The sequence below is a fragment of the Leucopleurus acutus genome (genome assembly GCF_964270905.1).
Source record: "Leucopleurus acutus genome assembly, chromosome: 2".
Classification (NCBI taxonomy): Eukaryota; Metazoa; Chordata; class Mammalia; order Artiodactyla; family Delphinidae; genus Leucopleurus; species Leucopleurus acutus.
The window spans coordinates 104,897,005-104,923,312 of NC_139143.1; the positions used below are offsets into that span (position 1 = coordinate 104,897,005).

At 38.5% G+C, this 26,308-nt stretch overlaps 1 protein-coding gene across 2 annotated transcripts in view; it reads right to left on the reverse strand.

Annotated features, from left to right (window-relative positions):
* Positions 1-546: 546 nt before the first annotated feature.
* Positions 547-26,308, reverse strand: part of CDC14A (cell division cycle 14A) — a gene marked incomplete at its 3' end in the record, with an annotated part of 163,420 nt that continues 137,658 nt past the window's right edge. For both annotated transcript variants that reach the window (XM_082832927.1, XM_082832928.1), the window contains exons 11-15: positions 17,216-17,375; positions 5,936-6,051; positions 3,856-3,903; positions 1,705-1,827; positions 547-997 (exon numbers count right to left, since the gene is read on the reverse strand). In XM_082832927.1, the coding sequence (XP_082689053.1) occupies positions 547-997; positions 1,705-1,827; positions 3,856-3,903; positions 5,936-6,051; positions 17,216-17,375 (898 nt within the window). The remainder of the gene's footprint in view (positions 998-1,704; positions 1,828-3,855; positions 3,904-5,935; positions 6,052-17,215; positions 17,376-26,308) is intronic.

Here is a 26,308-nt window from a genome sequence, read left to right on the forward strand (position 1 = left end):
CTCTAGAAGAGTGACAGCTAATTTTAAACGTCTTCCTGTTACCCTGCCTTCCCGTCCCCTACATCCCGAGTACCTACCATAAACCTGCCATATAAGCACCCTCCATTTGCCATTTAATAATTCTGGGTCAGTTCCCTGCAGGTGACCTAGTCAAGGGCTTGATGGTTAGTTCTGAGAAGACACTGTTCATTCAACACCTTCCACATTTAAATACTCCAAATTCATCCACTGATAAATGATGTAGAAAAAGCCAGGATTAAAAAAAAGCCACTACAACCAAAGCAGATGCTGTCTGTCGTATGACTCGACCCCTGACTTTGCTGAGTGATTCGAAACTTCAGTGAAAAGTAACTGAAGACAACGGTGTCCATGATGAAGGGAATGAAAGCTGCTACCCTTCCTAGAGAAATCACTTAAAAAGGAGTGGGAAAAGGAGAAGAAAAAGAAGGAAGGAAGAAAACTGGGTCGACACTTGGCATTTACTTGAAGAAGAGCCAGCAGATGTACGTGCAGAGACAGTTTCACAGCACAGAGGGAAGGCATCGATCAGAAGGCTTCCTTGGCGCAATTAAATTTCTTTGGTGGCAGCCTCGGCTGGGAAGGCAAGGCACGAAAGTTGTGTTCAGGGTTCTGAGGGCCAAGAGGTGGTGTCTGTGAACTTACAGGGATTGATCGGCTCAGGAATCTCGCTGAGGAAGAAGAAAGGCCGGTGTAGGAGGGCCGCAGGGCGGTGGCGTGATCCTCGGTCTTGGCGCTGTGAGGGCCTGGCTGACTGTTCAGGGCACTCCCACTGCTGCTGTTGCTTCTGCTGTACTGGTTGTTGTTGAGCTCAGGGTAATTTCTGGCAGGCAGCTGGGAGCTGCCATTCAAGAGGCTGGTGAACGGGTTGCCTACGAAACCCACCTTGGAGGGTGAGGCAGTCTTTTTGTTCTCTGGATCGTCTGCTGCAGCGTTCAAGTTCCCTAGAGAACTGGCTAGCCGGGAGTTCATGGAAAAGCTGAACGAAAAACACAGGTGGGGCGGGGGGGAACATAGACAGCCATGTATACTCACACAGGGTTCACGTTTCTAAAACACATGATTACGACATTAGGGGAATGGGATGAAGACAGTTCTGATCAACGCAAATGGTGACAGAATTGCTCTTGGTGATATTATAATATGTGGCCTTTAGTTATACATGGTAAGTTCCTCTGTCAAAAGTAGTTAAGACTCAAGAAGCTGGCTAAAACAGTTTGACCAGAGATCCTAAAATAGAACATGTGCGGGTTTCTACTTGCCCTGTGGCAGGAAGTAAATGAAAAGGACTATATAAGGGGAGAGTACAAAGCAGACCTAAGTACAAGATTTAACTTCTATATATTCGATCATATGACTACATCAAACATCCCTACCCATTTTAGTTCGGCCCATACACATCAGGGGAGAAAATGACTATGTCGTGTATTATTAGTCTGCGCCACTGAGCTCTGTTCCCTGGATCATGTTGGGCAAGCTCTGGAAAGGGATGCCATACAGCATTCCCTCCATGGCCATGTCCCCACAATTCAAGACAGGAACAGAAGCCTAGAGGGTCGCAGTGCTTTTTGTGGTTTCTCCCCTTCCCCCAGTCCCCTCCTCTCACAAACTTCAGCCAAACTCATTGTCTGCTGCTGCCTTCCTTTACCTCCTGCCAGTGCCTCAGAAGGAGGAGAGAAAAATTACCTTCTTACACTGGTGCCTGAGGACAAAGAGCCTCTGTTTATCCTCTTGGCCATCACCGAAGGGGACAAAGCCACTTTTGAGGTCTTCAAAGCAGATGCAGATCCTTGTGGGGAAGAACTCAATCTTTGTGGAGAAAAATGGGCAAAGCGTCACACAAAAGCTGTGTTATCTTAACATTCAGCAATAGACTAGGACAAGATAAACTAATAAACGTTAAAGAGATCATGGCAGGTCCTAGTAACAGTAGCCAACACGGCCGCAGCCCTCACTCTGTGCTGAGCGCTCATCTAAGAACCTGACGGACATGAACTCAGCTTCTCCTCACAGCAACCCCACGAGGTAGCGAAGACTGCACTTGCAAGTGAGCAAACGGAGGCACAAAGGAAAAGCTCCTCGTCCAAAGTCACTCAGCGAGCGAGAGGCAAAGCTGGGATTCAAATCCAGGATCCAAAGTCCTGGGGGTAACTACCATCCTGCCATCCTTGACCACTTCCCGTTCTTGACACTGGCATTCATTCCTTCCAAGTCCTGAGATTCTACCTCTCTATATTTCAAATCTATCCTTACCTTTCCACTCTGCAACTGCCCTAGGAGAGGCCATCATTATTTCTTACCCTTGACACCTAGCAGCACCTTTTAATCTGGTCCCTTAAAACTCACATTCCGAATAGCCTCCAACAACATCTAAAATATCTAATCATGTTGCTTCACTGTTTAAACCATCTAATTTGTCTTCAGTGCCCAGAAAGCCTAAACTTCTTGGCTTGGCTTTAAAACCCTCCAAAATCTGGCATTTGCCAATTCTCCACATTTTCCCACCAGACACCTCTTCTCCAGCTACAGAAAATGCCCTGAGATGCCTGGATAGACGGCGTCCACACCTCTGTCCAGTTTGCATACGCTATTTTTCCTGCCAAGGCATCTTCTCCTGTCCTTACCTCACCTCTACACACACCTTTTTCTTCCACCTCCATCTGACTCACTCCCATTGCTTATCCTTTAATGGTCCAATCAGCTGTTACCTCTTACAGCAAGCCTTCACTGAATTCCCAGGCGGGGTAAGCATCAAGTTTCATCATATATTCTCATAGTAAATCACAGCTCTTGTACCACATTTCATTGTCTAATATCGTCTACTTCCCTCGAAATTAGCTCCATTACGAGCAAAGAACTGCTTCTCATTTCAATTCCCAGACTAGCACAGTGCCAGACTCAGAGTAGGTGTTCAGGAAATATTTGCTGAGTGAACAAAAAGGGAAAAATGACTCAAATCTGGACTACCAGGGCCCAGTCATGGTTTTAATACCAAATGTGTTTTGTCCTGGACAAATCTTTTGATGTAGCTGGACCCTGTTTTCCTATCTGCTATAGAAAAGCTGATTTACTTGTAGACTCTCTTCTTCATCATCTTCCCTCCAAACAGCAGCTTACAACATGGTTTGCCTCTAAATCAAGAACAGGAAAAGTTGTACAAGGAAGCAGCTCAAGCTTCTGGAGAAGTCTGGGCCATCTCAGAGCTGCCCTCACTAAACAACCCTAAAACCTAGAGCTGAATAAGAACAGAGCTGAGGAATGACTCAGCTTTTTTTCCCCATCTGTTGATGACAGTTTTGGGCAAACATTTCTACAGCCTCACTAAGACCTACCCTTGATCCTGGTATCACTTAGGCCACCAGGGAGTGTTCAGGGAACATTTTTCCAGAGAAAAACACTAATGTTTCCTCCTCAAATGGAGAATAGGGGAGGAAATAAAACTAGAAAACAAAGGAAGGGAACAAATACATGCAAAAATAGGAGGAAAGAAGAATAACAGAAATGTTAAAAATTCAAGGCAAAATCTATCACTGGCTTGAAAGGCATGTTGCAGAGCCACTGTAGTTTATTAGAGATCCCACCATGCACTGGTCACACCAAGTACATTGGCATCATTCCCACAGCCATACGGCCCTGTAGACACCTCAGGAAAATAACATTTTTGCAGGGTGAGCATTACATACAAAGCATATTGTACCAATCTAGAACAGAAAGGAAGGAATTTTAAAAGTGAAAAGCTGTGGGCAGTTTATTTCTATGGGCTTAAGGGTTGGGAAATGTATCTAAAGGGTAGCATTTGTTTATAAGCTACTGGAAATTCAACCTGGTTGACAGTACCTGGAAGGCTGGGACACTGCTCTTGGATGCCCTTTCATATCCTCCAACCTACAGAAACCAAAGACAAATGTTCACACAACACCAGGGTCACACATTTAAGCCAAGACCAAAAGTCACATCATCTGGAGTCAGACCAGCAAAATTATTCAATGGGCAAGAGGGATAAACCTTGCAAGTGGATATTAGTATTTATTCACTTTATAAAATAAATCCTAGAATCAGCAGGAAATCTACTTTAGTCATTTTGTTTCCTCTTGAATTTCATTTACAGCAAAATGCTTTTTCATCAGAAGGTGGTATTGCATCTACTCAGGTTAAAAATGTTTGATCATGGTGCCATGATGCTTTTAAGAAAAACTAAATTCCAAAAAATGAGAATATTTCTGAGGATAAAAAGAAAAAGAAAAACACCATGTTGGAACGAACCTTCTAAAGTTTTGTGTAGTGAAGATTCACTGGCTTCTTTCGCCTTTTTATTTGTCAAGTTACACCCCAACTTACCCTTTCCTCCCCCTATGATTTCTTAAAAATCAAACATAAATCTGTTTGAAGTTAATTTTAATCAATATGATGCAATTTCTTAGAGTTTCAAACAAAAAATGGTGAATAAAAAAAAAAAGATTGGTGGGCTTCCCTGGTGGCGCAGTAGTTGAGAGTCCGCCTGCCGATGCAGGGGACGTGGGTTCGTGTCCCAGTCCGGGAAGATCTCACATGCCACGGAGTGGCTGGGCCCGTGAGCCATGGCCGCTGAGTCTGCGCATCCGGAGACTGTGCTCCGCAACAGGAGAGGCCACAACAGTGAGAGGCCCGCGTACCAAAAAAAAAAAAAAAAAAAAAAAAAAATTGGTTATCTAAACTGATCTTGAAGAAACTTCCACTGACTTAGACAATATATATAGTGAAAAGAGCATGAACTTTGAACAGTGCTGGGTTTGAATAACAGCTAGGGAGTGATTTAACCTCTCTGACCTCAAGCAACCAACACAAATGTGGGTACTGGTGCACACCTTTTGTGTTAACTCGGTTAATCCTCATGTCCAAACTAGGCACCTAACAAGATTCCTGGCCCATAGCAGCTGCTCAGTAAATGGCACATTTCCTCAACTTCCTAGTGGTAGTTGGTGATTATTACTAAGTATTAAACTTGCTATCCCACCTTTCCATTTTACTATAGAAAACAATCACCTCAACTTTGAGCTATATGAACCTTCATTTTTCAGGGCAGGAAACCAGTACCCAAAGCACAGATAGTGGTATGACCAGACCCAACCTGACTTAAGTGTTATAATCCTCCCAGATAATACATAAAACTAAATTCCCTGTGAGGAGTCTGACATTTATCATACTAGCAAAACATCTCTCTTGCTATGCATTTCTCTCACTTAAAAATCAAAGGAAAGTAGCCACTTCTGGTTATATTCATTTGTGGACTTGCCATTCCTTATATTACAATAAAGAATCTTGATGTTTACAGATTTTTGTACCTACATTGATTCTGAAGTCTTTTTTTTTCACTTAATCTGAATTATCAGAAGATTTCAAAGGTTGTGGTCAGAAGTTAAGTCCCATCAATTGATTCTGATGAGTAATTTCAGACCTCCAAACCAAGATGGTTTGTAACTTTACAGGCAAGAATTGCTTATTCAATTCTCAAAAATATAAAGTAAGGCTAAGGAGTTAGGATATAACAAAAGCTTGGCATACTATACTTATCTGCACACTCTAGATTAAATACAAATGCTTGGCACATCTGTGAGAATTCACCATAGGACAGGAAACCCATTCACAGGAGAAGAGTCCATTCCAAGTGGAATTTTGAAGAGTCCCAAAGACAACCAACTGCTTAGCAGTTTAAGGTGGAATTCCAGAGATTAAGATGCAGCAGCTGCATCAATAAGCTTCTAAAATTTAGCTACTCCCCGCAGTGATAAAATAATTTTAAAAATGACACAAAATAGTAATAAACCAAAAAATGAGAGGTAAACATAGTACTTGTAGAATGATATTCAAAAGAGAAGATTAAATATTCTACCCACAAATGGAGGTACAATATAAATTTAAAAGTTTCAAATAGATCTACCTAAATGCACACGATGGTGAGGAGCGTGGCTGTCTCTGACTTTTTAAGGCACGTAGTTTGTCTCCCTGGGTTATATTATTTTTCATTTCCACATCTTCATCCTCTTCTAAATTATTCTGGAAAAAAATTCATGTTCCACAGAAAGGTCATTATGAGTAATTCTACTTTATATAGATTTCTTAACAGTTTATAGATTATCTCGGTATATGGATATGGTTTATACAGATTATCTTAAATAGTTTTAACGCACTATGAATTCAGCATTGGCCACATATATACTAAAGAACGCTGGACTAATCATCAATTAAATATACTGGTCGAATTCCAAATCAAAGAAGCATGGATATGGATGTGGCAGAATTTATTAAAAGGAGCTCTGTTACAACGGACCACAACCATGGAGACTTTCTTGCAGACAAAATTATGCTTTTGAATATAGCTTAGACATAGGTTGGCTCAATAGATACAGTACAAATATTTTTCCAGAAGCTACCAGCACCCATCACTGCAAATTCCATAGCTTGTTTACATAAGTGAAAGACAAAACAATTTAGGATATCTATACAGTAACTTATTAACATCATTTAACACTATTAAAAGCACTCAAGATTTTTCTAAGCTTACTAGACTGGGAAAGTGTGTTTCCTGCTGAACCAAGTCTTGTAGTTGGAAAAATATATGTAAGTACCACACCAGGTCTTTTTTGCATACCAGGTCACATTTAATTCTCACAACCCAGGGAGCAGTGGTGGGGAGGGCACCATTACCCTTAATTTAAAGATGAAAAAAGGAGGTGCTTGTGGAAGATAAGACTATTGCCTAAGTTCCCCTAAACTCTTCATGACAGAGCTATGATTTTAAAATCAGATTTCTTGTCCTCAGATACAATGTTCTTTCTAAAATATATGCCACGGCACACTAACATTCCACCATAAAGATTGTATTTTTCCTCACCTGAAAATAAATCAAAAGGTTTGAATTTGCTAAGATCATTTCTAGCCATAAGAGTCTCCTCTCTTCTTTAAAGCTAGAAGTCTTATTTGATGAAGAATGTACAAAAACGCACTTCCCTCAGTGACCTTTTAGTCATTTTTGACAGCCATTCCTGAATCAAAACACTTTTTTGTTCCTTGCCATCTATTTTGGGGTCCATGGATTCATCTGGGGCTCAGTAGGCATGTCCTGGGTAAAAAGACCACACCTCACCACTACAGCTCTGATTTAAAAAAAAAAAAAAAAAGACATACAAAATACACAGCTAATAGGAAAGAAAAAGAAATGAAGATGAAAGCTTCCCAGAGGAGACAATCCCTTAGCTGAGTCTTAAAGAATGAGTACAAGCGAAGCAAGCCAAGCCAAGGTCACAGGAAGGGCCGTGCTGGCAAAGAACTCCGATTTAACAGTCACAGGATCATGGAACCCCAAGGTCAGGGGGTTCTCTTAGAGTTATTAAGAGATGCCCACCTATAAAGTCCCGAGGAATCAATTATATTATTCATCTTTGTCCATACAATCCTAGCGGGGGGAAATCTACTACCACCCAAGGAAGCCTGTAGGAACAGAAATCAGGCACGCCTGAAGGCTAGGCTTGCAAGCAGGATAGTAACACCTGAGAAGCTGAGCTTAGCTTCATCCAGCACCCAACATGCTGGGTTGGTCGCAGTTACGTGTGCCTGACAGAAGGACAAGCACATAGCCAAGAGGCTCCAAAATATGAGGGGGTCTCAAGAAGTATATAAGCCTTCATAAGACTGGCAAGGAGAGCTTCTTGAAGGTTGGTCGGATCCACACCACAATCCGTTTCACTGTCTAATGAGTGCCTTAGTGAGAAAGCCAGGAAAGCATGTTTGTCTATTCAACTAGGAGGATCTTTGCATTCTCAGCTCTAAAATGCCTTCAAAATTCTAAGGAAAAGTAATTCTCAACTTGAAATTGCAATATTCAACCTATCTGTCAAGTGTAAAAGTAGAATAAAAGTACAAAAATTTACCTCTCTGACAATCTTTCTGCGAGAACTATTATAGGATATGCTTCAGGAGAAGGAAAGAAGACAACATGAGATCCAGGAAAATTAGGGATCCAACTGAGAAGTGTGAAGAGAAGGCCTTGGGTCAGAACTCTATATTTGGGCTGTAGAACAATTAGTTCAGGTTGGAAGGCAGAAGTGTCTTCAGGAAAACAACGGACTTGGTAAGATTTTTTTGCTGTGTTGAGATTTTGAAAAAAAATTTAATTGCTTGGCACAATTTGGGGAGGAGGGGAGAGTAGCATTCTCTTTTCCCAGATATACAGAAAACTACACAAATAAAAAGAGCAAATAACTCGAGGGGGAAAAGGGAGCTTCAACAAAGAAATCAGTCAGAGTGGGCTACTAAGCTCAACAGTGAGCAATATTTGTAATAATGTATACATTATTTGGGTTTAACCAAAAATTATAATATAGCTATATTGGGCAGCTAGGGGAAGTAGAGGTGATGGCAAGGTAGGAGAACTAATCCTATCTACCATAACCAGGAGGCAATAGAAAAATGTCCGAAATTGATAAGCTTTTAAAAGTAGCATTATAGCAAGATATTTAGGGCTTCCCTGGTGGCGCAGTGGTTGAGAGTCTGCCTGCCGATGCAGGGGACACGGGTTCGTGCCCCCGTCCGGGAAGATCCCACATGCCGCGGAGCGGCTAAGCCCGTGAGCCATGGCCGCTGAGCCTGCGCATCCAGAGCCTGTGCTCCGCAACGGGAGAGGCCACAACAGTGAGAGGCCCGCATACCGCAAAAAAAAAAAAAAAGATATTTAGAAATTTGGCAGTTAATTTGCTTACAGGTTTCTCCTGTTTGAGACTGGGTCTGGGGATACAGAAAGGTGGGATAGGGAACTGATTTTTTATTAGAATTCAATACTTTTGCTATTTCTAAAACTATGGTCATATATTATTTTCTAAAATAAAAATTAATTTTAAAATATACAGTTAAAGAAAGTAACAGTATATTTATATTATAGTTACTTTACATGTGTTTATTTCTCCCACTTTATTGTAAATCTTAAAGGTGAAAAAATTTTAAATTATAATACATTTCAAACACGTAGAAAACAACAAAATGATGTAACAGCCAGCCATGTACCTAACTACCCAGAATTAATATATTTTTTCTTAAGCTCCTTAAGGAGCTTACTTAGGTACACTGGCTCTCAAAGAAAATGAAAACATTATATATTAAGTCCCAGCTCTCAACCTCTGGAGAAGGAAACCATGTCTTTTCCAAAGAAAAAAAATATATATTTTACCATATAATACTTGTTTGTCATAGGTAACAACAAACTACAGAAAAGAGATAAAAAAAATATTAAAGCCACCTACACACTTACCATCAAAGTAAAACACATTAGCATTCTGTCATATAGTCTTCCAGACTTTCCCCTGTGCTATCTATACATACCCCACCAACACATTTCTTCCTCTCAAAAGGAGGTTGAATTATACATGCTGCTTTGTAACCTACTTTTTCACTTAAATATACTACAGAAGTGTTTCAGGGTAAATTTTAAAAATCTTCTACATTATCATGTTTTATTGCTCCATAAAATTCCATTGTTGAGATGTATCAAATTTTATATATTTTGCCCTAAGTCAGGCTGTTTGCTGTCTTTCATCACTATAAACAGTTCCAACAAACATCCTTCTATAAACACATGGTTTCTGAACACTGTCCTATTATTATTGCCTTAAGATAAATGCATAGAAGTGGAATTGCTAGATTAAAGTCTCCTGCTACATGTTATCAAACCGCCCTCCAGAAAGGCTACACCATTTTAAACTCCAACTAGCAATGTTTAAGAGCTTTTTAATCCCCAAACCCTTGCTAATACTGCATACATTTCTTTAATCTCATACAAGTTGATAGGCATAAATAGCATCTGTGTTTCTTTCATTCCTAGAGAAGTAGCACATTTTTTTATATTTACCAACCATAAGGGCCCCCATTTTGTTTTATTTGTGTACATGGAGTTTTCACATTGATTTTTTTTTTATAAATTTATTTATTTTCTTTATTTATTTTTGGGTGCATTGGGTCTTCATTGCCGTGCACGGGCTTTCTCTAGTTGAGGCAAGCAGGGGCTACTCTTAGTTGTGGTGCGCGGTCTTCTCATTGCGGTAGCTTCTCTTGTGGAGCACAGGCTCCAGGCGTGTGGGCTCAGTAGTTGTGGCTCGTGGGCTCTAGAGCACAAGCTCAGTAGTTGTGGCCACAAGCTCAGTAGTTGTGGCACACGGGCTTACTTGCTCCACGGCATGTGGGATCTTCCCGGACCAGGGCTCAAACCCATGTCCCCTGCATTGGTAGGTGGATTCTTAACCACTGAGCCACCAGGGAAGCCACACATTGATTTCTTAAGAGCTCTTTACATTAAAATAAAAAAACCTTTCATTTGAATGTGTTGTAAATATTTCCTCCCAGTTGATTAATGTGAGGAGAATAACTCAGAGAGATCAAGACTGGGGGCGGGGGACACAGCAGTGGTCTGGTGAGAGAGGACAGATTGGATTAAGGTAGGAGAAACTGCCTGGAACTCAGGACCTGGGGAAGGAGGAGGGAGGGGAAAAGATCTGGACACACAGTACAGGTCTGAAAAATATCTGCTAAAATATAAATCATGGTTTTCTTGGTCTCAACCTATCTCCCCTTATTTTATTTCTGTAGCTACTGTAAGAAGTTTTAGCCATTTTTAGGACTAAGAATATAAAATATATGAGTTATAAAATTCTTAGTAAATGATTAACAGCCTTCAAACTCTTGACAAAAATAGTTATATACAATGTTATTCAAAACACATTTAAATTACAAAATTAAGAAACAAAAAGCCCCACACACCTACGGTCAATTAATCTTTGACAAAGGAGGCAAGAATATACAATGGGAAAGAGACAGTCTCTTCAGCAAGTGGTGTTGGAAAAGTTGGATAGCCGCATGTAAATCAATGAACGCACCCTCTCACCACACAAAAAAATAAACTCAAAATGGCTTAAAGACTTAAACATAAGACAGGGCACCATAAAACTCCTAGAAGAGATCACAGGCAAAACATTCTCTGACAGAAATCATACCAATGTTTTCTTAGGTCAGTCTCCCAAGGCAACAGAAATAAAAACGAAAATAAACAAGTGGGACCTAATCAAACTTACAAGCTTTTGCACAGCAAAGGAAACCATAAAAAGAAAAGACAACCTACAGAATGGGAGAAAACATTTGCAAATGATGAACCAACATGGGCTTAATTTCCAAAATACACAGCTCATACAACTCAACAACAAAAAAACAAACAACCCAATCGAAAAATGGGCAGAAGACCTAAATACACATTTCTCCAAAGAAGAAATACAGATGGCCAATAGGCACAGGAAAAGGTGCTCAACATCACTAATTATTAGAGAAATGCAAATCAAAACTACAATGAGGTTCCACCTCACACTGGTCAGAATGGCCATCATTAAAAAGTCTACAAATAACAAATGCTAGAGAGGATGTGGAGAAAAGGGAACCCTCCTACACTGTTGGTGGGAATGTAAGTTGGTGCAGCCACTGTGGAAAACAGTATGGAGGTTCCTCAGAAAACTAAAAATAGAATTACCATATGATCCAGCGAGCCCACTCCTGGGCATATATCAACAAAACTATAATTCAAAAAGATACATGCACCCCTATGTTCACAGTAGCACTATTCACAATAGCTAAGACATGGAAACAACCTAGATGTCCATCAACAGATGAATGAATAAAGAAAATGTGGTACATATATACAATGGAATACTACTCAGTCATAAAAAAAGAACAAAATAATGCCATTTGCAGCAACATGGATGCAACTAGAGCTTATCACACTAAATGAAGTCAGAAAGAGAAAGACAAATACCATATGATATCACTTATGTGTGGAATCTAAAATGTGACACAAATGAACCTATCTATGAAATAGAAACAGACTCACAGACATAGAGAACAGACTGGTGGTTGCCAAGTGGGAGGGGGTTGGGGAGGGATGGAATGGGAAGTTGGGGTTAGCAGATGCAAGCTTTTATATATAGAATGGATAAACAACAAGGTCCTACTGTATAGCACAGGGAACTATATTCAATATCCTATGATAAACCATAATAGAAAAGAATATTAAAAAAAGAATGTATATATATAACTGAATCACTTTTCTGTACAGCAGAAATTAACACAACATTGTAAATCAACTATACTTCAATAAAAAATATTTTTATAAAAAGAAAAAAAAACTATATAGAAGAGGACTTTGGTCTCCTGGAATCCTGAATAAGTCACGCAGACAGGAATATAACCAACCCCTGTATTTATTAGGGCACTTATAATATATACTAGGTCACAAATGCCTGCGTGGGGAAAAGTATATTAGAAAATAGAGTTCCATTTGTCATGAGGCATAAATCAATCCCAAGAACTGGGGGACCGAGGGCAGTTTGAAGATGTTTCTCATCAGGTACTGTTATACCGCATTCTTTATACCAAATTCCTCATGATGACTAACGATGAACAAAGTCACAAACGATAAATGCCGAGAATTTAACCCAGGCCTCCGTGTGCTCTTGGGCTCCAGCCCCTTTCCCCAGAGTCCCAGTGTAGCCCCGCTCTTGCTCTCAGCTACTCTGGAAGCAGCAGATCCCCTGAAACAAAGCCACACGATTGCTGGCAATGGTGAAGAAGCCTAGTTCAGGGAAGACCCTGATATCTTGGCTCCCCCAAGGACGGGAGTCTGTTCTCAGACCCCTGTCGCCCTCTGGAGGGTCTGAGCATCAGTGCGTTTTCTTCTGGATACAAGCCTGCCCTACATAAAGACAGGAAAATAGAGCCAACTAAAACACATAAAGAAGGAGAATTTTTAAAGATATTGTTATTTATAGGTGATGGTCTAGCTAAAGAACAAATAGCATAAAATATGAAGATGTATTTTATTCCACCAGTTGTTCTCTATATGCAGACAAGATGAAAACCAAAATCAAATAAATTAAATTGTGCCCACAGATTTCAGTTGGATAAATTACTCACCAACACATTAATAAATTTATTTACTAATGTTACCATTAATAAAATGGTAACAGAGAAAACTACTAGGGAGGCCATTGTGTATGCCATTAAGAAAAGATATTTTAGATGAAATATAGCACACTATGGAATAAAGATGGAAGAGTTATAATAGAAAAATGACATAAAAGGAGAGTTTGAAATAGAAACAAGTAAAAATAGAAGTCTAAGGACTGAAAGAAAAAGACAAAAATGGAATTTTTAGCAGATTTAAATGATTTGGCAAGGAAAAATGACTGGGTCATCTCTAAAATTCTTTTCATCTCTCAGATGTTAAACCTATGAGATGTAAAAGTTGGAGAAAGGCAAAGAGGTCACCTTCATAAATTGTTTCTGATCAATAAAAAGTTTGGATTTATCAGAGCTCCCCAAATTCGTCTCCTCTTCCTTTTCCCTGCCACTGGTTCAGACCTCGTCACCTGGACCACTGCCTCATGACCAACTCCCTGGCCTTCCAACCCTGGGCCACACACAGACACCAGCACCCCTTCCACAGCACAGCCAGGGTGAGCTCCTCAAAGGGTGAATCTGTGTACAGTCACTCCCCTTACTGATAGCCTCTGGTGGATCCCTGCGGCTTTCAGATTGGACCTGGAATGCCTTAGTGGGCCTAAGAGTGGAAAGAAAGGTGCTTAAAAGTAGGGCCTTAGAGATTTAATTTTTACTTCATAGATTTTTTTAAAGATGTACCCTGCTCATGGGCAAAGGATTTTATAAATCATGGTAACTCATGGCTAAACGTCAGCAGCACCTGTATCTAATTAATATCTCTAACTCAAGAGTACACACTGACTGGTGTGCTAATACTGGACTATCACCCTAGAGTAGGAAAAAGATAAAAGCAATTGCAGTTCCAGGAGAAATTTATGAGGACACGTTGGCTAAGGTTATGTCCAAAATGACTGTATGCAACGTACTAGAGCCACAAAGAGGACCCAGTGGAGAGGCAGCAGTACAGTGAGAGGCCTCGGGGTCAGAGGCCAACTCCGGAGCCAGAGTGCCTGGGTTCAAATGACAACTCCACTCTGTACTTTGTGATCTTGGGCAGGCAGCTTAACTTCCTCTACCTCAGTTATGTCATCTGTGAAATGGACCTTGTAAAGGTGCCTATTTCATACAGCTCTTCTAGGGCCTAAAATTAATCCATGTAATAAAGTGCTTAGGACAGTGCCGGGCACATAGTAGGTGCCATTTAGGTGGTTGCTGTTGCCCCGTAAGCTCCTCATTTAACTCCTTATACATCTGGCACTTTAAATAAAGTGCATTAGATTCCATTTAAAGCCATTTTTTAATAACCCCAATACAGAATGGATCCTAAGGCCACTCAATGTCAAAATGAGCACTTATTGCTGGTACTATTTTATATTTGAGCATATGCTACCCTTGGATAGCTTGGATTATTACCAGTTTTATGTCTGTATTCTTGTTTGTTTTCTGTGAAACTGTCAGCCTTCACTCATTCAGGTAATATTTACGAAGGCCCTGTGGGCTAGGAATAGACTTATGATGAGGGCAGATAGAAGCCTCCATCCTTACAAAGCATATTGTCCAGCAAGGAAGGCGAGGTAAGGACCATGGAGGAAAAGGACAGTGCAAGGCAGGGCCGTGAAGCAGGGAGCCCCCTCCAGACCCACAGGATGGGCTGTGTACATTTCATAGTTCCTAGCCCAGCACTGAAGACCAGGTTCAATAAAGGAAAAGCCTCTATTTTTAAAAGATTTCTCATAACTCTAAGTGGGCAAAGAGAATTCATTAAAGCCACAACCTACTCCATTACTGTGGCCTGAATCATTCTGGTTCATACTTTTGATTATTTTCCTTTTACCCACCCCGTAAGCATTGAAAAACTATACATTCAAGCTCCCCAAATCTACGGAGCTTCCCAAGCTTCCTAATAACCAATCACAGGAAAATTCCTATAGGCATAGAAATCAAAAAATAATTTGCTATCTCTGCTTTTGACTTAAAAAAAAAAAACTACCTCTAGAAGAACACTGGCTTTTTGCACTTTCTCTGTATATAAACTAAATAAATCCAGGATTTCCATGGGCTTCTATCCTGAACATTGGTATAGAACTTGAAACATTAAAACCCTTGCAGCATTCTTGACGTATTTTCCCAACTGGAATTCACAAGAATGATAAAGGAATCACTAACTCTGTTACACTCACTTGAGTAAACTAACTCCCCATATTCATGGAGACAGCACCAGATAAGCATAGCAATAAAAAGGCTCAGAATCAGAAGAGGTACTTGCACAAAGCATCACCTAACTATAAAAGTCGTCCAAAACCCATAGATATGTCACTGTCTACAATCTTAACCACACCATCATTCTCTAGTATTTCTGAACTCTTTCATTTCTGTCCTCTAATTTCAAAAATAATAGCACTTCTGAATGAGAGCTAAGTAATTAATTTGGGGGGTGGGAAATAGGAACGAGGTAAAACAGCCAACATCTGAATATATGCTCATATTTCAAACTGACTTATTTTAAATTTCAATCATATTGCATTCATCATCCTTCCAGTGATAAATAAATGTTAATCAGTCTCAAGTTCAACAAACTGGGATCTAAAAAAGTATGAGAATGAAATGTTCTAACTACCAGATGTTAATTTAATACAGATTATGATATAAAAAGCATTATGTTCCTGCAAGATAAATATATTTCTCAGATAGATGGATGGGTTTCATATGTGCCTCTTCAGAGGTCATAACTCAAAAGCCTTATTTACTTGAACTCAAACCTGGGGAGGAAATGCTGACCAGAGCAACAAAGTGTTCTTGTTTAGCTACATTATCTCATTAAAATGTCAGTCCAGATCCTTTTTGTTTGCTTTGAAAAGGCCAAACCATAACACAGAGACAAGAAAAGGTCTACAAGGGCTCTGAACATCAACACGACCTTGGCTAATAAGATTTATGCTTGGTCAGGACAGATGACTCAAACCAGTAAACTTAGCCACTTCATCAGTGGCTGTCCTGGAGAACATACCACAGGGTTGAAAACTCAGTTCCTCCAGCAGTCCCCATCCTTCCTCTTGAAGAAAACACTCCCTATCTCTGAGCACTCTTGTTATCATTCCTGGTGAAAAAAAATCTGTTTGGGATGCCAATTGTTGACCTAACAGAGCTATGATGCATTCTTTCCATCCTTGAGGTCTAAGCTTGTTCAAGGTCCTTGTCCATGTCTAATGGGTCACTGCCTAATTGAATGTAAACCTACACTTGCTACTTAACCATTTTAATAGCTTTTTTGCCCCTTTAGTGAAATAAAAATATAAATATAAACTAGGTGCTTAGCTTCACCTCAGGCATATTGTGGTAGACAGAGCTAAACTAGGAGTCAGACTACCAGCTCTTAAGGTGGCCCCACTACTTGAAAACTCTGTAACCTTGGGCAAGTAAAAAATCTTGTGCGACCCGGGTTTCTGATCCACACAAGAGAGGAAACTGGAACAAATTATTTCAAGGTTGCTTCTACCTCCAAAAATGCCCATGATCTTAATTCTTAGTGAATCACTATCATTTTTATTGAGGTAGCAAGTATAATAGAAAAAAATATGGGTTTGAAATCAGATAGACCTGGACTGAATCATGTTTCTGACACTGAGAACTTCTCTAATATTCAATTTCCTTATTATAAAATAGAGATAATATTGACTAACTCACCAGGTAGTTATGGAGATTAAATCAGACGATGTATGTCAATTGTTTAAAGTGGTTTGTTTATAATGGAGTCTCAATTAAAAAAAAAAAAAAGTTGTCCCTGATTATGTTTTCAACTCTGGACTTACTTTAGAAATCATGAATTTGAGGCTTCAATGTACCACTTGTGGTATGTAATATCCAACTGTCGCATTAAGATTTTTCTTGTTGATATCTATTTCCATTTTAAAAGAGAAAGTTTGCTTTTCTATTTCTTTTTTGTAAGTATTTTCCAAACCAGAGTAGACTCCTTTATAATTGTACTCCTTAAATTACAGCTTTTTCTTTTTAAGGATAATTGCTTTCTTTGCTTTTATTATTGCTTTATAGGTGTTGACTCCATGTCTAAAAATTTAGTACTGCAGCATTCAGAGAAGAGATGTGGCTATGTTATATGTGTTCAATTGGGAAACAAAGAAATGCAGAACGTTAGTCTTAAGGAGACACGAAAATCTTCCTGGAAAAAACTCACCTCTCCAAATCTCTCCACGTTTTGTATTTTAGATAAGTTTCCACCAATAGACATATCATCCAAGCTAGAAAGAATTTTATTAATACTTCCTTCACTGGACGGTCTATTTTTCAGTTTGGATCGGAAAATGTCTCCTTGGACCCACAACGATGCCTGTTTCCTGTAAAAAGGAGAAAAAAACAAAATAATCTTTGAAATAAATGAGTATCACCTCCTCAAAAGTATATCTTATAGACAAAAAGATTAGCAGATAGACATTTGCAGATCAGACTAGAAAGATTATGAAGTCTTAAAGAAAAATAAAGTCATTTTCTGAATGCCAAAATAAATTATTTAAAGTTGTACAGATGAACTGGTTTGCAGGGCAGAAATTGAGACACAGATGTAGAGAACAACCGAGGGGGGAAAGCCGCAGGGGGGTGGGGATGGTGGTGTGCTGAATTGGGCGATTGGGATTATAAAATGGATAACTAATAAGAACCTGCTGTATAAGAAAATAAAATAAAATTCAAAAAATAAATAAATAAAGTTATATATTAAATACAAAACCCTTCTTCCAATATATGTCTATATAGCCCTACATGGGTTGACTATTAAGGTTCCCAGTGTTTAAGACAAATTCCACAGCCATAAAGACAGTGAGCCAATTTGTCTTTTAAACATGAATTTGAAATCTGTAATATAGTTCTCAAATAGCAATTTGATACATCTGTAAAAATAGCTGGAGTGAAATGGACTCAAAGATGTAGGTGAATAAACTTAAGTTAGATGGAGATAGTACCTTAAAAAAGTACCAAACACCTAATTGTATGTGGTATCATGAAAAGCCATGAACATATAACTTTACAAACCCACTCTTATAACCTAAAAATAAGGTTTATAGCCTCAATTAGATGATCCTTTTGAAAAAAGAAAATGTATTTGATGTTCATCTATAAGCTTTCCTTTATTCAAACAAGACATATTTACAACTGTTTTCAAGGTTATAAGAAAAGAACTTAAATGTGTAAGTAAAATGACAATCTGGGGCTACTATTTTTATTGATCGAGTCACCTTCATGTATTTCTTTTAAGATAAATTACCCCACAGAACAGTTTTTGTTCTGTACTATACCATACTGTACAGATTAGAATTCAACCAAAAACATTATTGTTCATCACAAGGAACACCAACATGCAATGAAATAATAGCATTATCAGGGAGATGCCACCAATAAGAACATAGATTTCTTTTGTAAAGCAGCAGGGAGACCGAGTAATACTTTCTCTCAAAGGTTCTACATATCACAGAAAATCCAGGTTAAAACATGAGGAGAAAAACAAATAACCCTCCCTGAAATGTACTGTCTCATTGAGCCCTCAGGAAAGGAATCCATCTTTCCTTTTAAACAGGAATCCGTCTTTCCTTTTAAACCATGTTTATTCTCAAATCAGAACTTTATTGTTTACAGTTAAAAATTGTTGAAAGTCTTGAAGAAGAGTTTATCCTTTAAATTACAGCAAAACTTTACATATGCAATCCCTCCAACCAAGCAAATCCATATCTAGGTATTACACTACAGAAATACACGCTTGTGTACAAGATACAAACATGCTTGTTACAATGTTATTTCTAATAGCAAAATAATGGAGACACCCTAATGGACAACAGCTTATTAAATTACAGTAGATCTATTCCGTGAAATATTATGTAGTCAGTAAAAAGCCTGGGATGGACTCACATGTGGTGACAGGGAAGAGTAGCTATGAAATAAAGCATTAGTGAATGAATAATATAAGTGACAGAGTGTGGAAAGTGTGACCCTGTTATTAAAAAACAAAAACAAAAGGGAAAAAGTTTACAATTCACAGTTCACAGTTATTTAGAAGATTATATGCCAAAATATTAATGAGTTACCCCGAAAAACAGTGACAAAGGAAAATTTTGCTTTCTACTACATAATGTCTACACTTTTTTACTCTTTTTAAAAACAATGTGCTTTGTTTGCTTTTGTAAAAAATAAATGATCTGAAAATAAATAAATACAAATATAGCTCAAAGCAGAACAAAGAGTAATTCTGAAAAGGAACCTTTAAAGTTGCTATCATAAAAGATAGCATGCAGCACATAACTACACTGTGTTAACAAGAGCATCTTTAGAAGTCAGGAGAAGTGCCCAAATGTTAACAGCATAGGGTAGAAATGAATGGTTGAGGGGCTTTCTTTATTTTAAATATAATATCCTACCCTACTTTCAAATAAGAAATTTTGTTTTTCTTTTACTTTTTGCTCATTTTTCAATATTTTCCAAATAAAGCAAAAGAGAAAAAGAAATACCTTTAGATATAATTTCTGAGACAGCCTGTATGGATACAGATATATAGATATAGATGGAGAGATAGATATGATACAGATATAGATAGCCACTATAGATATAAAACGCCGTCCACATACAAGACTGACTTTTCATTCCTAACATTGTTCTAAAATTGAAACTAGATTAAAGAATGTTTATAAATACATTAAATTTTAAAATAAAAATTTGGTGAATTTTTAAATATATGAATAAAATTAAAATTCCAGAAATCCACACACACCAATTCACTAAGGAGTATGGCAGTATCTACCTTCTATCATGGCAGATTTTTTTTGCTTCTTGGAAGCAAACTACTGAGGAGTGTTTCCTGAGCTTAGGATACATAAATTGATGAGGTAATTTTTCTATACCAGTTGTAAAAATATGTATTCAAAACGAACTCTTAACTTTTTCTCCCCTTGTGGAAATCTTCATAAAACAATGGAATAGCCTTCCTGATACTTTGTATCTTCAAAAATTCTTGCTTTAATTTTTTGCTCCTCCAAACTTTTTTCACTTACTGTTACATCTAGCATAACCTTTTATATGATGCTTGAATCTATATCCTTCCAGTAGTAGTAAACAAAAGCACAGCCCTTGGCACAGTATGGATACTTCAAAAAAATAACTGTTAAATTTATAAATAATAGAGGTCTTGGGCCTCTGGTCAAAACCCCTCAGTAATAAAGAACTACTTCTTCACAAGGAAAGAAAACTCAGCCCTGTCACAGATAATGAAAAAATCAGCTACATGAAACACCCAGAAAGGACAGGGATAAACAGATAAGACAGAATTCCTGTCCCTCAAGAAATTCCCAGGACTTCCCTGGTGGCGCAGTGGTTAAGAATCCACCTGCCAGTGCAGGGGACACAGGTTCGATCCCTGGTCCAGGAAGGTTCCACATGCCGTGGAGCAACTAAGCCTGTGCACCACAACTACTGAGCCTGTGCTCTAGAGCCCACGAGCCACAACTACTGAAGCCCGTGTGCCTAGGGCCTGTGCTCTGCAACAAGAGAAGCCACCACAATGAGAAGCCCACGCACCGCAATGAAGAGCAGCCCCCACTCGCTGCAACTAGAGAAAGCCCACGAGCAGCAACGAAGACCCAATGCAGCCAAAAATAAATAAATGAATAAAAAATAAATAAATTAAAAAAAAAGAAATTCCCAGGTTAGTATGAGAAAAGTAAACAACTGAAATCCAATATTAAAGCCCTATGACCAAGATTTGCTTAGGAGCCTAGGAGAAGGGGCCCTTAACTCAAACTGAAAGAATCAGACTGAAGTTGTCTGAGAAGCCAGACATTATCTAGAAAGATGAGCAGGGCTTAGTCAGCAAGAGTATTCCCCAACAGAAAAAAACAATGTGGGCTTGAAGAAACAGTGATATCAAAGAACACAGCATGTATGGAAAACTGTTGTTTCGCTTGGCTGAAGCCCTTCTGCTTCATAGAAGAGGAGAAGGGAAGCAGCTCCTGGCAAGCTCTGCGCACCATGCTAAGGGGCTTACCTTAGATCTCAGAACTGAAGAGAAGACCCTGTAAGGATATTTAGGTATGAAAAACATGAAGAGGGAACAGAAGCTGAGAAGCTGGAGGCCCAAGAGGATAAACTGAAAAAAATTCTAATTCCAAAATGTTATAAGCTTGCTGCCAACCTAAAGATGAAGATGACAACATGACACCTTTCACTTGTTCAGTTTAAAAGACTCAATCTGTCCCATCACTGGAAAGACTTCATTTAAGCCTGAATATACAGATGATAAGGTGTCAAAGTTGATTTATGTGTTGCTGAGCGATGCTGTACTCAAGTGCTCCTTAAGAAAAAGCAGCACTTCACGCGAATACCTTTTTTAATGACAGTGGAAACCACGTTAGCTTTTATTGTGGTGTCTATGACTCCTTAAAAGCCTCATCTCAAACAGAAGAAGTAAAACATGTATTTTTAAGTATTCAGCATTTAAAAATCAAATCCTGTGACGCTAACACACCAACTCAAAGTAAATCCCCCAGTAAAGTAGTGCATTTTCTAAGAGAGCGTGACATAACTGACCCTCTACCAAAAAAGAACAAGTGCTTTGAAGTAACTTTGAACGGAGTCTTGTTGAGAAAAGTAGCCAGTGCTAGGGTCATTATTTTTGGCCATGTCCTGGCCCTAGGTTAGTCAGGTTTGGGCTAGCCAAGCCTGGGACATAAGAAAAAACTAATTAACTTCGCCTCATTACGAGCCAAGTCATAGCTAATTCTGATATAAAACCTTCATGAGTCTTTAAAAAAAAAACAAAACTGCTTTTAAAATTCCTCTAAAGAAAGTCAGGTCAGTTGCATTGTTACAAATATTCCTGGTTTTGAATTCAGAACACAGTGGCAGCCACAGTGCAGCAGCTTCTGTTTGCGGCTGATCTCTTCTCTCTCACTTTCCTGACTGTAACCGAATCCCATCTCCACACCATCCTAACTCTTCCTCTTCATCACTTCTTCCATCCTCAACACATATTTTTTCTAGTATGACCTAATCCTGACCCCAGTGTCCATCCAAAGCCACCATTTGGTCATTTCATATAGAAACCCAACCAACTCTCTAGCTCAACCTAGGCCTCCTCTAGCTGTGACTTGAGCACCAATCTGCCCTGTGTGCCTCCTTCCACTGCCCCAGGGCTCTTTCGGAAACATAGTTCCTGGTTTAAAGAATTGGACTAATGAAATGGTCTAACCTGATATCAAAGGAAGACAGACTAGACAGCAGTACCCAAGATTCAGGGGGTGGGAAGGAGACAGGTATTCAAGGAGTTCTACTCTTACTTTGGAGAGTAAGAATGGAAGATTTAATAGGAAGATGCTTAGAAAGAATTTATGAGGGTGTAGGGAAAAGTTCTTGATTCTGAAATACACAAGGAGAGAAAAAAATGACTTAGGGAATTCCCAAAAAGATTCAACTAGCTAATTCTCATTTAGGGATAGAACCCCACAATTAGGACCTAGATCACTGGTATCATACCGAAGTACAAACTTTATAAGTAAACCTAATGCTTTATGGCTTACATTTTGTTTTTCCAACTCTAACCCTTTTACACAGGAAACATAGAACTAGCATTATTCAGTCAACAAATAAAACATTTTAATAAGAAAAAAAGGAAACAAAACAAAAACCATTCAATCTTCTATCTTCAGTAACTGATATGAGTATTTCAAGATAAATTTCTGATGCCATCGTTGCCAAAAATTCTTACATATACCTTATCCTTTTTACTTAGACCCATATTAGAATTTTATTTTTGCTTAGCCAATAGATTCAATGCCAATTGAGAGTCAATAAATGGATCAAATGATGCAACAGTAAATACTGAAAAGCAATATAACTGAGTGTTACTGCAAAAATATGACTGTCAAATAAACAGTGCAAACTCAAACCTATGCAATGTGCTTGTTAGTTTAATAAACAAATCACAATATTGTCTATTATTAAGTTCTTTTGTTCACAATATTTCAAAATTTAAGTACTGTATTTTAGGAAAGACAGGTTCTTAAATCTTCAAAAAAGATTATTAAAAAAATTTAATCCATATTTCTTGACCTAGCCCATGTATCTTAAAAAAATACTATAAATAAATTATAATTTAAAACCCAAGCAGTTATTGTTAGACATTTTTAAGCACTTTTCCATTTTCTTGAACAGGTTTTCTTCATCTTATTTTTAGTAATTTCCTGAAATAAAAACCAGTGGTTGAACTATCAATTTCTATTGCTGTTCAATCCAATTGTGAAACTAACCAAATGCCATAAGCACCAAACTAAATGTTGTATAAGCTGATATCTACAAGTAAAAATGAGCCACAGACTCTTGTTACACAATGTGGTTGGTGGACCAGTGGCATAGTTATCACCTGGGAGCTTGTTGGAAAGGGCATTTCACAAAATTCCCCAAATGAATGTTACACACTTTAATAGCTGAGAAGTACTGCAGATAACCGAAGGCTTATAACTAAATTATAATGCTGAAAAATATCCAACTTACTGGAAGTTGATGAAAATATCTACGATCATAAAGCAGAATGGGGCAATTTCTGATTTATGGGTTTAGGAACAAAAGAGTTCAGCCACAACATTGCTTTCTTAAAGATAACTTCAAAGTGAAAGCTCTACTTTGCAAATACAGAACTCCCTGCAGAATCCAGATTTAAGCTCTGAGTTCTTACTGCCTCAGGAGGATTTTAAAAAATAAAAACAATAACAACATCATATCAGTTCCCGTCAGTAAAGGATCTCTGTGAGCTGAAAGTCCCCATGGGAACTGCATACCTGTCCCTCAAGGATCCCTTTCTAATGAATGAAAGCTTCAATGGATCATGATCCAGAGGTCAGCATAGTGAATATTCAATAAAACAAATCATAAAAGCAGCCTGGGGCTTCCCTGGTGGCGCAGTGGTTGAGAGTCCGCCTGCCAATGCAGGGGACGTGGGTTCGTGCCCCGGTCCGGGAAGATCCCACATGCCGCGGAGCGGCTAGGCCCATAAGCCATGGCCGCTGAGCCTGGGCATCCGGAACCTGTGCTCCGCAATGGGAGAGGCCACAACAGTGAGAGGCCCGCATACCGCAAAAAAAAAAAAAAAAAAAAAAAAATAAGCAGCCTGATCCCGTCTATATACTATATATATTCTACAGGCTCTCTCTGAGAAGGATGAGTTTAGACTTGTCTCAGTAATAAAAGAGGCATGGTTGTGCAGCATTTTAAGAACTTTGAGGATATTTGGTAGAAGACATATTTTGGGTGCAGAATGGTATTTTTAGCTTAAGAATATGAACTTCAAGTAGAAGAAAAACACCTGATGGTTGTTTTGCAAATAGCTTTATTTATATCCTAGAAAAAATGTAAATGTAAAATTTCAGTCCGTTACAAAAGGGATGTCTTGATCAGCCAATACATAAATTCATCAGCTCACAAGGATTTTAATTAACATCTCTCTTACTGCTGGTGACATTAAGAGGAAGATTTCTTCAAGGCATAGAAATCAACACCTGGGTACACTTTGGTGTTCAAGGACTAGCACGATGTGACGAACCAGCTTTCCTAAAGTCACAGATTTAGAATTAACATTATCTAAAATGCACTGACTGGATTTTTCACTTCTGAAAGAATGCAATCCCTCTAACTTGTTCAGTCATTTTCGACAGATGAAAACCTATTAGAAAACTTTTTAATCCTCTTTCTTTCCTAATGAACCTGTTACTTATTCATGCTTCTACGTCATCACTGACATCATGCTCTTCATTTCTCATATCATTAGTCAGTCTTCAAAGCCTGAGATTTATTTCCTTGAAATGACCTGGTGCCCATCTCTAATTCTTCGGTCTAACTTCCCCTTAGCCCCTTTGACAAGTCCCCGTCCCCTAGATTTTAGTAGTAGTCTCCTTTTTAGCCTCTCTGACTACAATCTCCCTCCATTCTATTCATCTTATACATTGCTGCAGCCCAATCTTCCTTAAATAACATGTCAATCATGCAACTCTACTACATCAAATACTCCAAAGTAGAAATATGATGAATAAGAGAAGTCTGGAATATACATGTTCAAATTAGGATCTGTGTATCTTACTGTACATATTTACTGACTATCTACCCAAATGTATATAATGTACACAGATGTATTAGTTTCTTCTCTAAACAAAGCTGCTATCACAAATTACCACAAGCTTAGTGGCTTAGAAGAACACATATTTACTTTCATACAGTTGTGGAGGTCAGGAGTCCATCAGCAGCTTCACTGAGCTAAAGTCAAATTGTTGGCAGGGTTGGTTCGTTCTGGAGACTATGAAGGGAGAATCTGTTTCCTTGCCTTTTTCAGCCACCAGTGGCTGCCCATACTCCTTGGTGTATGGTCCCGTCCTCCAGCTTCAATCCAATCTCTGTTTCTATCATCACATCACCTTCTTGTCTAGTTGACTCCTCCTGTGTCCCTGTGATTACACTGAACCCACCAGAATAATCCAGAATAATCTCTTCACTCTGAGATCTTTTACTTGATCATATTTGCAAACTCCCCATTTATAAGATCAAGTGGGGTTTATTCCAGAGATGTAGGTCTCATTCAATATTTTTTAAAAAATCAGTGTAATCCACCATATTAACAGGCTAAAGAAGAAAATCACATGATCATATCAATCAGTGCAGAAAAAGCATTTGACAAAATTCAACACCTGCTCATAATAAGAACTCTCAGAAATATAGAAATAGAGGGGAACTTCCTCAACTTGATAAACCTCCAATTAATATTTCATGGTGAATACCTGGATATTTTCCCCCACCAAGCCTGGGAACAAGGGAAGTGTGTCTATTTTCACCACAATTATTCAAGTTCTAGCTGGTGCACCAAGGGAAAAAAGGGAAGTAAAAGACATAGAGATTCGAAAGGTAACAAAATTCTCCCTATTTGTAGATGACATGATTGTCTATGCAGCAATCCCCAGGAATTCACACACATTTCTTTCTCTCTCTCTCTCTTAAATTTCAGGATACAAAATAAGTATAGATAGAAAGTCAATTGTATTTCTACGTATGAGCAATTAATACATGGACACTGAAATTAAAAAAACAGTATCATTTATAATCACTCAAAAAATTTGAAATACTTAGGTGTAAATCTAACAAAACAGGACTTATATGATGAAAGTTAAACAATGATGATGAAAGAAATCAAAGAAGATATAAATAAATGAAAAGACATATTGTGTTTATGGATTAGAAGACTCAACAACAGTAA